We start from the raw sequence: 16,116 nt of genomic DNA, 5'->3' as shown, positions 1-16,116 counted from the left end.
TCCATACGAAATTTCAGAAGAATCGGTTCAGCGGTTTGGGCGCGACAAGGTAATTTTATAGCATTTTGTTAAAATTAAAGCACTTTTTGTATTGAAAGAACAAATCAGAATTTTGCATTTATGTGAAATAGCATAAAGGACATGAATGCTATGTAATAAGCCCTATAGTAATATTGCATTAACCATTTTTATACGTTTTCTCTTAAAACTGAATGTAAAATTAAAATGTTTTTTCATAATCATAACAAAACTAGTCCGATGTGGGATGACACACCAATGCTTAACAGCATCCATATTTACAAATAACAGCTGTTTCATTAAAACCGAAGTCATTATAAAATTATTATAATATATTTAAATTGCTAGATATAGCCCGAAACTTGCTCGAGTTACTTTTTAGGGTTCCGTACCCAAAGGGTAAAAATGGGACGCTATTAGTTATTACTAAGACTTCGATATCTGTCCGTCTGTCTGCTTCCAGGTGGTATCACAGGAACGGTGATAGATAGAGAACTAAAAATTTCACAGATTATGCATTTCTGTTGCCGATTTTTCCATGTTAAATACTACATGTACGAGACGAAAGTGTCTCCATATCACATCCAAATCGAATCAGAAGTTAAGCATGAAGAACAGACAGCTTCGCATATTTCATAATAAGTACATTGGATATTCATAACTTTTAAGACGACGCCTTGATAGTTTGGGTGTAGCGATAATATCGATTTTGCTCAGCAATGACTAAAGCTAAGAAATTAAAGTTCATTGTCAGTATTCATCATGTCTTTGTCTTTGAATTACTCATAGCATAACATGATTAGTCAACTTTTATAACACAGAATAATCAAAGAAAGAAGAGAGTGATTTAAGCTTCCAAAATTTGTACATAAATTGGTTCAAGCATACACTTTAATTTGCCCATAGCTTATATGAAATGTATTTAGGCCGGGCCGGCCTCTCATAGAAAACAAGCAATCTAAAACATATCCAACACGGTTTTTTACTTTAACGGCGTCACCTTAACCAATGTTATAAAGCTTAGTTTTTTTTTGTTTCTAGAAACTACTAGTAAACCGTATCGTGTTTATGTGTCCCGGCCCTTAGGGCCAAGCTACAGGTTTCATTTTCTAGTTTCTACCGACATACTTTGTCTAGCGACCCATGCCGCCGTCTTTTGTAGTGCCGTAGAACACTGATCCGCAAAGTGTATGCACACCGGTGTACCGTGGTCAGCAGTTGGTGTCTCGGAAAATGTCATCGTACTTAGTCCTATAAGTGCTAAGTGCCAAAAAGGGGACATCTCAGGACGACCGATGAAGGAGTGGGAGTTCAGAGTAAGCCACACTGATTAATTTATGGTGGTAGGTGTACCTCCAAATATTTTTATTTAGGTACCTAGATGAACACAAAAAGTTTTTGGAACATTGGCGTAGATCAAAATGCAACCTATAGCCTAGGAATTAGGATCTAGATCATAAACTGGTAAATGTTTGTCGGTGGGTTACGACTGTGAACAAACGGCCCTGTTCGTGCTATTTGCATTCCCTTCAGGCTTCAAGTGACATTGAGCCGAGCGATACCAAAAAAGAACACAAAGCCAAAACAATTCTCTCGCAAAAACATTTTCAGCGTACCTATAGGAAAACACGTTTATGAAGGTAATACAAACGGTGTTTTCATAAACAAGAGTTATACGTATACCTCTTGTTTTGAATCGTTAGTATACAATATATTTCCAAAAAATCTTGTTTCTGAAATTTATTAATAAAGTAAGAAAAGAATCAATTAGTGTTTGTCAATTTGGTCCTAATATTTTAAATCAGCTTTTATTATTGTGATCACATCATTACTTTATAAGTTCCCATTTTATATTATATAATTATTGTGATACTTAAGTTTGTGGACTGATCTTCTGGTTATAGTTACCATAATATTATGTAATATGTTATATCTTCATTCAATATTCATAATATGAACCAATTTATTTACTAGCTTACTTAAATGATTCTAATTCGAAAGTCATCTAGAGTGAAAATATTACGTACTAGATGATGCCCGCAACTCCGTTGAGCCAAAACTCGTTCGTTTCCGGGATAAAAAGTATCCTATGTCCTTTTCCGGGACTCAAAGTATCTCCATGCCAAATTTCAGCAAAATCGGTTCTGTGGTTTGAGCGTGAAGAGGTTACAGACAGACAGACAGACAGACGGACAGACACACTTTCGCATTTATAGTATTAGTATGGATTCGACGCGAATTGATTACAATATATTAAAAATAGATAGATCTAAACAAAGCGGACAAAATAATATTACTACGTATACTCTTACAACGCTTACAACGCGAAAAAAGCAGTCATCACGAGATCACGAGAATCGAGATCGTTTAAAATTATGTGACTCGTCCTGCGTTTTGAACCATAGTATCACACACCATCTGACTATGAAGAACATAAAGGTATTCGACTGAGAACACCGATTTAAGAACTGCCTAAATCTTTATCTTTACCTCATTAGGGCATATGCTACGTTAAGGACTCCCACACATTAACTGCGAATTCATGCGAATTCGCATAATTTTTAGTACCTATAAGTTTTGTCGCAGATAATAATATATTTTGCGATGCGATGCGTTAACGCAGTTGTGTGTGGGAGTCCTTAACGTAGCATATGCGTTGTTTCACCATTTGTGCGTAAATATGGCTCACAATTTGCATTCATAACCATATTATGCTACTGCATACATATACAAGTAATATGGCACCTCATTTGCTCTAAAAGCAGGACACGTCTGAGACGTTTTATTGAGAAAATTGCTGCATATTTTGAGCAGCCTAATGACGTCATATTGCGCTTTGACTGTTGCAGAACAAAATATATGATTAGCGCCGGTAGGTACATAAGTAGATAAATGTAGCAAAATATAATGGGCGTATTAACGTACAGTGCTCCCAAAGTGATAATGCGCATAGAAATTTTCATAATTTTTCGGCAACGGTCGTATTTCCCGAGCGTCGGAAGACGTCGCTGCAAGCACTGTTTTAAACATAAATTTAAGAAGAACAGCGCTTTGCAGCGACGTAGAAGCGCCTGACGTTGCTTGAACGTTACCAATAAAAAACATAAACGCCGCGATGGCTTCCCGGTGAGTTAGCGATAGCGGACAGCCACCGGCTATATGATATTTACTTCTATCCTTTGAACAAGGAGCAAAATGCAAGTTTCATAGATTCGGGTAATTTCATGATTACGACAATTAGCGAAGATTTCCATGCGCGCGCATTTCAATTTGGGAGTACTGTAAGTATTTTCGCATACTGAAATAAAAACTTATTGGAATAATTTTAGTATCCAAACAGATTATTGATCAGAGCGACAGCGAATAATGCAATAAATTATAACATAACCATGCACTTTCAAACAACTTTAGTAAAAGTCTCAAATTTATGCAAAACAGTTAACTTATGTAACAAATATGCGTGAGAGAAATTTTTACTTAAATACATAATCATAATATTATCATCTACATAATATTTTAAGATATACATAAGGCGGCATCTTGGATCAAAAGGAAACAAACAGTTGATTCTAAAGTCTATTACTTACAAAAACAATATTTACAATTTATAATATCTATGTACACAGCTTTCTTTATTTAGAACAACGGCTTACAAGGAGAGGAATTTCTCAGTGACCGTTCGCAAGCCCCGGCTGCAATAAGCTATCGTCATGTTCAAGTTCCGCTTCGTTAGTTTCTAATGTACCAGAGTTTTCCTTGATATTTCTATATTTGACATATATAACTTCATGCTCCGACGGACCCTTCGGCTGTGGGACGATCACTTGCGGCTCCTCGGGTTTCTTGACCAAGACATAAATAAGCGTCTTGTCCTCTCTCGTCGCTTGTTGGTTGTACAAACTCTGAATAAGAGCTGCATTCCTACGCTCCTGTGACGGTAGCTTTATGAATATTATCTTGTACGTCTTCTTAGGGGGTGGGGGTGGCGCAGGCGCATCCTCGAAGCCCGGCGGTGCGGCGTGGAAGTAAATGTCCTTAGTTACTATCGGTGCGGGGGCCGGTCGAGCTGGCAGTAAGCTCTGACCTATATTCGATACGCTAGCCCCGTTGCGTAAGAGCTGTCCTCCTGCTGGCACGAGTGAAGGTAAACTTTGAACGTTGAAATTAATAGGTGTTTGCTGTCCGTTGATTAAAACTTGCTGGCTTACTGGAGGAGGTAGTAAGTTGAGCTGTGCGGAAAGTAATCCACTATTTTCTGGCGGCAAAATATGAACTCCAGAATTAACTGGAAGTTGTCCATTAACTACAACTTGCGATGGTCCCAGTGGTAGTGGAACTGCTGGACTCGGTTGAGCAGCTATCACTGAGCTCGCTTGCGGTAAAACATGCTGAACATTGTAATTAACAGGAATTTGATTGGCAGCAAGTGAAGGCGCTGGGTCGAGTGGAAGGTGGTGTACACTAATAGACTGCGCGGGCAAAACGCCAATATTCGCTTGGGGCAAAACATTCTGAACATTAGAAACAGTCTGGCCACTTACAAGGGTTGGAGGTACACTCAGTGGCAGAGGCGGCAAGTTGCCACGTTGATCCGGTAGTGTTACAACATTCGCGGGCGGTAACACACTTTGAGCTTGAGATATAGGAGCGCTTAGCGGAAGCGAATTGGATGCGGGTATCGTCCCAACATTTGCGTAATTCGGATATAGAGAAGGATAGAATGATCGCAAGTGTGTTGTCCGAATCGATTCGCTTTGCAGAACTATCTGATTAGAGTTCACACTTTGCACACCATTATGTTGATTAGGCAGTAAGTTACTATCTAGGTTTGTTGGTAAAGCAGACGGTGTGTTTGAACTCTGTATGGTATTCGATAATATCAGCTCTTGATTTGAATGGTGGTTTTCAGGTTTGTGTACCTCGCTTTCGAGTTGATTAACGGCACTTCTATATTGCTCCTCGTTTATATTTTGCGGTACGGTTTGATCTAATTCATATCTGGTACTGGTATCTTCATTATTTAGTTTTTCCTCCAAGTTTTGACTCGATAAATCCGGTCGGTGGTTTTGATTGCTAGAAACATCGATATGGGTATGTAGATGCTGATTGATCTGATTTTGAATCTCAGCAGTATTCTGTCCTGAATAGTATCCTCCATTTGTACTGCCTACGTATGCGATAGTTGTCACCTGTAATAAGAACATTATAAATTACAAAAACGAAAGCGCAGACTGTCAATAGATGGTAAATTAAGCTAAGCGACAAAAATGTTAGTCAAAGTTACCCATTAGTTTACAGTAAGTAACAATAATTATTATGAAATGTGAAATTGATGACATCATCATATAAAGAACATAGTAAATATAAAGTCGCTTTGGATGTGCATAAAATATAAATAAAATATAAATAATTACGAACCAAGAATATTATGTGTCTAGTCTTAGCCATGGTAAAGTCGCAAGCAAACTGCGTCGTCTTCTATGCTTACATCTGTTTATATATAATCATCCATAAAATCGCCATAAATAACCGACTATACCATAAATATTAATTTAATATAAAGCACCTATTTGCCTAGTCACTAAACTACCACCAGTTGGTAATTAAGACCGTGATCATATTGAGTGTATCTCACCTTTCCCTTTCACGTGTCAAGATAAACGTATCTGAATATTAAGAACACACCCAAAATATCATAATTTATAAACATCATTAAAAATAAAATAATTTAAATATTATGTATTGTTATTCATAGTTCTAATAATATGTTAGTATTGAAAAGATTATATCTTTTAGTCAGCTAGTTCTTTGGGAGCGCTTAACCTTAAAGTTTTTTTTCTTTTCATCTGCTCAAACAGCGTTACGAAATTTAAAAATCGAAAAAGATTGTTTTTTTGTGTTATATTTATTTAAATAAACATAAAAAATCATATAAATTACAATTGAATCGAAATGCGAACTTAACTTTTACTTTACAAATCGCACATCGCTTCTTCTACGTTCACGGCCTTAAGCGATCAAAATTTTTATGAATTCGACATCGTTGAGTGAAATACTTTAATGTTATGTCATCGACATAACGTAAACATTCGAATAAAATCAGTTCAAATTAGGGTAAAAGCACTATTAGGTAGACACTATAAGGAAAAATAAAATATTTGAATGAAATAAAATGTATAATATTTATGAAAACAAAAGATTGATAACTTCTTCTATGTCTTCTGTAACTCTTACAAAATAAAACTATTACCTAATTTTCTGATAAATCAATAAAAAAAATATTATTGGTTTTTTTGTAAACTTAGTCATAAGACCTAATGGATGACATCACAAAAAACGAACATCTCAAGTCAACTCAAGAACGGTAATAGCTAGAGAGATGAAATTTTCACAGATTGTGTATATATGTTGCCGCTATAACAACAAATACTAAAAACAAAATAAAATTAATATTTAAGGGGGGGCTCCCATACAACAAACGTGATTTTTTTGGCCTTTTTGCTCTATATCAATAATAGCAACAAGTAAGTTGAATTTTTCACATAATCCTTAGTTTTATGCATACTTTAAAAAATTAAGAGGGGCTCGCATACATAAAACACAAATGTTGGCCTAATTTTGGTCTATAATGGTACGGAACCCTTCGTGCGCGAGTCCGATTCGCACTTGTCTGATTATTTCCTTTAGCGGCTTATTATGAGTGTGAAACATGCAAAATATATAAAAATGTATCCAATTATCAATGATATTTTTTGAAAATCTGCTGTCCAAAATTTAAAGTCGTGAGTCGATGAAGTAAATAACTTTTTTTAAATTGAAGTTTCTTTGCATTAAGAGGGCGACTAACCCCAAAAATCAAACATCGTCCTTCTCTCTTCACACTCGCGCCCGTCTTTCACATGCCAGGTGAAAAAGAACGATGCGGAATCATCGCCAAATTAGTTTTTTCTCAATAACTCGATAAATATACAACATTTTAAAAATCCGCTAGGTCGATCTCTCAATGATAGAATTTTATACAATGTGTTAAAATATTAACTTTGTTCAATGCACGGTTATGGCAATAAATGAAAAATTCGTGAAAATTAGATGCATCTTTGTGATTTTTTTCTATCGAGAAAATTTTAAGATATCGTGTTTTTGCTCAGATCGAATTCTCGGAACTATAATGTAGTATCTAATTTTAGAAAATGAAACAATTCGGGGCTTCTTCTAATCATAATAAAACAATTTCAAGTATAAAAATGAATTATAAAATCGATACTTTAGGGTTAGTCGCCCCCTTAATGGAGGCTTTAGGACCGGACCGGCAATCATAAGAAAGTGGATTTTATGTATAGCCAGATATTAGCCAGATGATGAAGTAGTTAGATAAAAAGGTTTCAAGTTGTTACTTACTGGTTGAGGTTTATTTCGCGGAATATTGCTAAAAATAATAACATACTAAATTTTAGGCTATGGATTTCCGCAAAGTAACGCCTGATTCTATTAACTACTTGCTATAACAAGGTTTGTTAAAATGATAAGGGTAAAAATTGTAATTGCAATTAATTAGTTATTAACTTCTTCCATTCACGTATTCAATTATTACGTATCATTATACTTAATTATTATTATTAAGAATGAGCGTTAGCTCGCCTTTAAATCGATCAATTTCGCTTATTTTTTCTTTACTTACTTTACAAAATGACAATAAAAATACTGTTTTAATAAAATTAAATTAAGAAATTTAAAAAAACCCCCGCCAATGTGCTAAGAACACTCTCAGTTAAGTCAGCTTTCAAACAAGAAAAACTAGATCAAAATCGGCCCACCCGTTTGGATGCTACGACGCCACAGACAGACAGCAGACAGACAGACAGACAGATAGACAGACAGACAGACAGACCGACAGACAAACACGTCAAACTTATAACACCCCTCTTTTTTGTCGGGGGTTAAAAACAGGATGTTCTTGCCGCAAAACTCCCGAGTCTATATAGAGTTATTTCAATTGTAATAAAGTTTTCTCACTCTCAAAAAATTCCGCGATAATAATATTATGTAACTAGATATTATAGCGGTATGCACAGTGCACTTGAAATTTTTACAATATACAATTAAAGTAAGTATTTACTTAATTATATGAATAATCCATATTAATATTATAAATGCAAAAGTGTGTCTGTCTGTCTGTCTGTATGTTACCTCTTCACACCCAAACCACTGAACCGATTTTGCTGAAATTTGGTATAGAGATAGGTACTTTGAGTATCGGGAAAGGACATAGGATACTTTTTATCCCAGAAAAATGTACGGTTCCAGCGCAATTAATGACTTTTGGCGCAACGGATTTGCGGGCGTCATCTAGTTTATAATAATAAAATAAAAATATATAAGTAGTGAATATTTACGGCTCCCATACAAAAAACATAATTTTTGGTGTATTTTTCTCTATATTGAATTATTGACACGGAAAACTTCGTGCGCGAGTCCAACTCGCACTTGGACGATTTTATTTAATTTTTGCCAAACCCCTTACGGCTAGACTGTTTTCAATCAAACTGTGACTGCTAATGTCCTGTTAGCCTGAAAAGCGTCAAATGGCAAATAACCGTTTATTGGGTCAGCTGCTCTAGGTTTATTGCATTTTTTTATTATTATTTTGCTTGTACATATTATATTAAAGTATACACTATACAATATACATAATTATCTATGTATTAATTGCTAAAACGCCCTTTCCTACTTATGTAATATTTATGTTCTGAATTGACCCTAAGGGGCCCGAGACCCGTTGGATCGCGAGGCCGGAGGCTGTGGCCCACATCGCCCACGCCTTGCGCCGCCTCTGCTTGAGAAAATTGTGTGTTACCTCCGCAAGGCTGTATAATGCTCATCCGACCTGAATACAGAACTCCAAAGTACTAATTAGGTGTATTGTATACAATTTGTTGCCTACTTGGTACCATTTTACCAGTTTTTAGTACCAGTTTTTGGTATTGCAAGTTTCTGGTACCCCTTTGCAAGTTTCTGGTACTACTTTGCTAGTTTCTAGCACCATTCTGCAAGTTTCTAGCAAACTGGTACCAAAAAATAGCAAACTGTTTTTTGCTATTTTTGATGTACCACTTTACTAGCTATTATTGGTAGCATTTTAATAGTTTCGGGTACCACTTTGCTAGGTACAAACTTGTCTGTCCGACTGGTACCTAAATCAGTATTTTGACAATTATTAATATAATTCTTATTTTCTTGTTTCAGTTACTGAAAAGGAGATTCGTCTTTGGTGAGTTTAAGTTTCATTATCGTAACGAATGCGTTCGTAGACCTCTAATAATAACTTAACTTTATTTTAATGAGGGTTTGACAGCTAAAATTTACGGAGTTAAAGTCTAATCTTCATAAAATCTCCCTAAATGCTAAGTTTATGATTTTCATTCATTTAAAAAAAAAATAGTTTTTAATATCTACACATAAAATGCTTTTCAGGTAAAGATTTCTGAATTTTATACACTCATAAAGCCATTATTCATCTGTTGTTAATATTTAAGTCGATTAATATGCAACTGTGTACTTTATATTCCAGGCACAAAGGATTCCTTAAAGACTGTCCCAACGGCTTGCTAACAGAACAGGTGAGATAATATTATATATCATATTTATTAGCTAAAATGATGTTTATCGAGGAAATAAAAGGCTTTATTATTATTATTATTTATAATTATTATTTATTAGCCACTCTCGATTCGAAATAGTTTAAAAATTTAAAATTTAATTCATAATCTGTTTATTGATACATGACTTATCTATGATTTTTAAGTGAAAACTTCTTTAGAGGCATTAATTTTTGATACGCTAAAAGTTTGTTGTTAATTCATATATGGGTTTGGTTACAAAACTTGTAAATATTAGCAACCAATTAATGACAGTTGATATTCATGGCGTCACGATCAGGTTGTGATGGTATACTTTCTATCTTGAAGAGTATTAAGGCCACCCGCTACTGTACATGCCATAATAACCATGTTTGCGAAGCTGTAGCACGCACAGCAGAGAAGAAAGAATGAAGAAAGCCCCTGTATACGTTCTGTTATAAGTTATAATCCTACAATGTAAGCAATTATTGTGCTTACATTTTTTCCCAAGTCAGCATAAAATAGGAGAGACGCTGCTCAAGCGCCAGACGCAGTCCCTGGGGGGTGAGCCAAGATCTTTTCTTTAACGTTTATTTATAGAATCACCGATGAAAGTGTACGGAATTGACATAAGACGAGTCGAACGTCAACGTCAATTAACGAACGCTTATGTCAATTCCATACATTTTGGTTGGCGATTCTATATCGAAGCGATAACGAAAAAGTTTTGACTTAATGGCCAGTTCTAATCCAATCTCCGAATCAGTCGGTCGAATTCTAATTGACCGATTTACTATTTCCTAATTCCATTTCTTTGTAATCAATTTTAATTTTAGCTACTAAAAGGTTTTTTTAAGACTTTCGCAAAATCTCTTAAAATAGTTCGTGAGCGCATATAATAATAATATGCCAAGTATGAGCCAATCTTAAGAGGCATTAGAAATTATATAGTCTGTGCTTGATGGTTATAGTTAACTTAATTTTATCATATACTAGCTGTTACCCGCAACTTCGTCCGCGTCAACAAAATGTAAAATACCGCTTGTAATCCGACATGCCTATCACTGGTTAATTTAGGTACATAAACATTATTTAGCCCAATCTTTATTTAGGTACGTCATTTTTTTTAAATGCATCCAATGGTTATAGGTAAAAAATAAAAAAGTAAAAATATGTCATCCTCCTTTTTGGAAGTCGGTTAAAAAGTAGCCTATGTTACTCCTTATTACATTAGCTATCTGCCAATAAAAGTCCCGTCAAAATCGGTCCAGCCATTTCGGAGATTAGCCGGAACAAACAGACAGACATACAGACAGACAAAAATTCTAAAAGTTGTTATTTTGGTGTAAGTACCGTCTAAATATTCATATGCATGTAGTAAAAAACGGTTATTTTAATATTACAAACAGACACTCCAATTTTATTTATATGTATAGATGTATAGATATATAGATAATAATATATTTTTTTGTATTTTGAAGACATTGATACGGAACAATCCAATTACGATGCGACCTTGAAATATATTCTCTAGGCTCTTTTTAAGAAGCTTTTCCTCAAGAAACACGCAACAAAAATCATAAGAATATTTGTCTCCGCTCGTGGATACTTTATAAATAAGGTATAATGCATAAATTGTCTTTATTTCAGGGCTTTATTAAGATTTATAAGCAGTTCTTCCCCCAAGGTGACCCGAGCAAATTCGCCTCCCTAGTATTTCGCGTTTTCGACGAAAACAATGTGAGTGGGATTCATTATTTTATCCTCTTTTAGTATCTAAGCTTAAGTTATAACATTGACATACCATGCTATAGAACAGTAACTGAGTCAATAAAATTCGAATTGGCAATGTCTGCTGAAAAAAAATGCCTGTTTTCACCAGCCGCTCCATATACGTATAGCGGCCTTAGTCTATAAACCCTTTAGGAAAACAAAACCCGTGCTTTCATCAACGCTTGTTCTATGTTCAATAAACCAAGTATAATATTATGTGTCAACTAAGTCAGATTGTAAGGATTGACATGGCATGGACACAATAGACATAACTACTGGAGATTGAAGATATATTTGTGGTGATGTTGTAATTTAGTTGAAACGGTTAAATTCAGATTATTTAATCATTTAATGATGAGATTACCGTGCAGCGTCATAACTCATAAGGCTTCCATTTAACTGATCATAGGCCCATTGGACCATACTCGTTTTGTGGAGTGAGTCCGGTCTGGTCTGCGATCAGTCAGATGACCGGCTTCACCGTATAGTATATATAGTATATATATATATATATATATATATATATATATATATATATATATATATATATATATATATATATATATATATATATATATATATATATATATATATATATATATATATATATATATATATATATATATATATATATATATATATATATATATATATATATATCTAAGAAAACCTTTAAGCTAGCGCTCTTTTACAATTGGTGAAAACGGGCATTAGATCCATCGCCAATAGAGATGTCACGAAATTGTAGCCCTAATTTTGAAGGGTGAGTGCTGAAGCTAATTTTGTGTTTAAGGACGGGTCAATCGAGTTCGAGGAGTTTATTCGGGCCTTATCGGTGACGTCAAGGGGGAATCTCGACGAGAAGTTACATTGTGAGTAATAAAAGCCGTCTATGCGACCGATATGGTTGTCTCATATTTTTTTTTTAATCTAGAAAAAAAGGACTTTATCGTAGAACGATAATGCCATCAAATTATTTAGGATACCATCGATGAAGTACGTCACACGATTTCCACGTTTTTAGACCTTCCCCCTGGTCACAGGTGGTCACGTTTGAGAGAACCCCTAGTTGTGACGTAACAAATTCGCAATTTTACATCTAGAAATTAAGAACACCTCAACTTAATTAAAATTTCGCCATTCAATTATTTAAATTTAAAATGTGATGACATGTTGTGACACTTTGTCGACCCCGACCGACCACGTTTGTTCAAATTATAAGGAAAAAAATTTGTAAATATTACGGACATTCACTAATTTTTTTCTTTATTTTTTTGTTACAAAATGTTACTGTTGTTCCACTCACGTCTTCTTTAGAAGTTATGCTCCTCTCGATAGTTAAGTTTATCGAGAGAATAACGTACTATTTTTAAACTACGAAGCAACATTAATATTATATACTTCGTTGCTTATTAGATTGTAGTTGTACCGAACGAGCAGTCCGTTTTACCAAAGAATTGACATTCATAAGAACACCATTTTGCAGTTTGATAGAAACTACAAAACTACAACTGTTTGAAAATGGGCTGGATCCAAAAAATATTACTACTCAGTATTCACTGAAAGTACTCATTCTTACAAATCTAGACATACGTGTGTACATTATAATATTATGTTGTTGAATAAAAAGCTGCGCATTTTTCAGGGGCTTTCCGGCTATACGACGTGGATAACGACGGCTATATTACGCGAGACGAAATGTACAACATAGTCGACGCTATATACCAAATGGTCGTAAGTATTCATTACACTATTTTTATTATGACTGTAATTAACGGCACTCCGCAGTTGAATCAACCACACCTAGGCCTGTAGACAAGTGGCAAAGCGCTAACGCTAACGCTAACGCTAGCGCTACAAAATGTATGCGATTTGACATAAGTCATCGCTTCGCTAGCGAATACTAATGTCAAATCCATACGTTTTGTAGCGTCAACGTTAGCGCTAGCGTTAGCGTTTTGCCACTTGTCTACAGGGGCTGATATGCTAAGTATACACGAAGACACACTCGACAGAAATGTCAACACTAGTGTCGATTGCGTCCACACTACACCTCTACTCTACATCACTACATCTGCAACGAACTGTCGCGACAGTGTACACAGTACACACACAGATATTGTATACAGTATATAATACTGGGTGCTTAGTTTCTAGTGTCGTCATGTATTCTATATTATGAAATTATATTGTGAATAAGTACTAAGGTGTATCGGATGCTACACAATATTTATAGGAATATGAAAACATTTCATACTCCTATTTATAAAGCAATTGTATTAGTTACACTTTTTACTAGACCCCGGTCCATGCGTCCTTCTTGATAGTTCTCGTTTTCGCTCAAATGACATCACGCTTCTGAGTCATACCATAATTTCCTCATGGATTTCTAATTCGCATGTGAAAGAGACAAGTAGCCTTTGATCAAATATCAAATTTCGTCAGCGGGGCTAAAATGGTCGCTTTGAAGAATCATGATATGAATCATAATATGATTCATTTTTCTAAAATCGCAAAATGCAAGTCTGCTTGCAATTCATTTCTATATTTTTGTACTGATTTGACATTTGTAATTTAGACAATTCATTTGCTGAATTGATTGAGAGGAATTGCTAAATGTGACCATTTTAGCCCCGCAGGTCTGTGGTACATTATAAAAGTTGACGAAGTTAGGTTACTATTTCAGAAACACATTAAATAAAGCCACCTTCCTAAATATAGGAAAGAACGTCACGTCACTGATCCTATTGCCCATAATCTAACAATATCTGCAAAACACAGCAGTCACTACTCACTTAATCCAGAGTTTAACCCTTATGGCAAACCGCCACCGGTATACCACATATAAAATAGTTAATAGGGGTTTTGTCCCTTGGGATACAAATTGCTTGAAACACCTGACTAATCCTTGAAAATATAGGGGCTGAACCGCGATCGATCAAGGCTTACTGCATATCCATCATAAAGCTATTGAAACACCGCTCATTGTTGTGTTCATGATTAATCGATATTTTGTTGTTCGATGTTCATTAACAGAAAAAGGAAATGGGAATAGTAAAGGAACGGAAAAGCTTCCAAGACGTAGACTGAGTCGCTGAAGCGAGAACGTAAACGGTCTTTATTGCTATTGTTTCTTGTCCTACAAAATAGCTCCGAAGTCGAAAATTAGAATGTTGCTTCACTGGTCTAGTAATCAAAGTTTTTTTTTTTAAGAAAATAATATTTTTTTTAAATGTGCGTAAATAATAACGTTGTACTAGCTTCTTACTTAAAAGACACTGTTAAATTCTTATTTCTAAGATTAATTTTAAGAGAATTACATATTAGTATAACGACAATGCCTGGATCAGTGATGAATGACTAACTTTCATCACTATCCTTAGAGTAATTAAGCCTACCTAATTCAGTTAACGAAATAGGACTAACAACTGTCGAAACTCATCCAATTCCCCAATTTTTCCAGGGACAAACGCCGCAGCCAGAAGACGAGAACACACCACAGAAACGCGTCGACAAAATCTTCGACCAAATGGACAAGAACCACGATGACCGCTTAACCCTCGAGGAGTTTCGCGAAGGGAGCAAGGCCGACCCCCGCATTGTCCAAGCCCTGTCCCTTGGGGGCGATTAATCGACAGTCATCCTCTCGCCGGATTTCTCATTTTCATCTGAAGAATAAACCCTTTCCAATAACCCTCTTTACTTTTATACCATTTGCATATTTCTTTTGGGAAAAAAGTTTGATGGTTCGATGTTTGATGGCGCGTGGCCACTCCGCGTTGGCCTTTGATGGACAAATTTATAAACCATGATTTATGGCCATGATCGACGTCTAAGCACAATCGAAGTAGACTACGCAATCTTGTATCCATCACGGTCCAACGCGAAAGCCTTTATATACAATGCATTTTTTTAAATCAAAATTGAATTATGATTAAATTGAGAAATCAACAATTCTATCGATTCGACTTACAAGGCCATGACTGTATGAGGGTCGCACTGGGCATCGTGCCAGGGCATGACCGCCTCATCTCTTTAAATTCATCCGGTACGGAACTGGGAAGCGTATTTTTATTACACGAAGGGCAAACTTTTTTCAGCACGTTTTGTATTCGTTCTATATTATTTCGACCAATGATTGTGTTACTCCCCCACCGGTTTTTAGTTCTCGGCGAGAGAATGACTAACGGCAATAGCTGTGACCGCACAGGTACATTTGTACCTCGATTCTATAGTTAATACATATTAGTTACGACGTTTAATTAGGTAATTAACTCGCGATCACAACAAATGAATAGAACTCTACCTAATGAAAAAGACCATTTAAGTGCGTGTAATAATATTGTTTTTTGTCCTTTTTATTTGGAAAATATATTTGTAATTGCATCTACCCATAATTAAAGATTTTATTAACCTTAAACTTAACCCTAGGTAATGATTTGTTAGAACATGACAGTATTATCAGGTAACTATTATAGTCACAGAAATTCACAACAAAGTTTGTAAAAACTTGATCGTGCGTTAGCTACACAATTTCTAATTTAGTGAGTGTTATTTATAATTTAGATTGAATTTATGTAATTAGTTTTTAATTAATTTAAAATACTACTACGATAGTTTGATGTTTTAAGTATAATTAGATATTTTAATGCAGTATTAACTAATGGACAATTCGTTTGGTATAAAGTATAAACTATAAATAGACGTC

The 16,116-nt window shown here is 35.1% G+C and overlaps 1 protein-coding gene across 3 annotated transcripts in view; it reads left to right on the top strand.

Moving 5' to 3' along the window:
• Positions 1–15,793, top strand: part of LOC121738710 (frequenin-1) — a 229,957-nt gene extending 214,164 nt beyond the window's left edge. For all 3 annotated transcript variants that reach the window (XM_042130936.1, XM_042130935.1, XM_042130934.1), the window contains 6 exons: positions 9,262–9,286; positions 9,587–9,635; positions 11,286–11,375; positions 12,202–12,280; positions 13,054–13,142; positions 14,872–15,793. In XM_042130936.1, coding sequence (XP_041986870.1) covers positions 9,262–9,286; positions 9,587–9,635; positions 11,286–11,375; positions 12,202–12,280; positions 13,054–13,142; positions 14,872–15,039 — 500 coding nt within the window. In that variant the 3' untranslated portion in view covers positions 15,040–15,793. The remainder of the gene's footprint in view (positions 1–9,261; positions 9,287–9,586; positions 9,636–11,285; positions 11,376–12,201; positions 12,281–13,053; positions 13,143–14,871) is intronic.
• Positions 15,794–16,116: the final 323 nt, after the last annotated feature.

The sequence above is a fragment of the Aricia agestis genome, chromosome Z, assembly GCF_905147365.1.
Source record: "Aricia agestis chromosome Z, ilAriAges1.1, whole genome shotgun sequence".
Taxonomy (NCBI): Eukaryota; Metazoa; Arthropoda; class Insecta; order Lepidoptera; family Lycaenidae; genus Aricia; species Aricia agestis.
The sequence above is the reverse complement of the archived record's forward strand: the minus strand, read 5'-3'. Positions and strand labels throughout refer to the sequence as shown.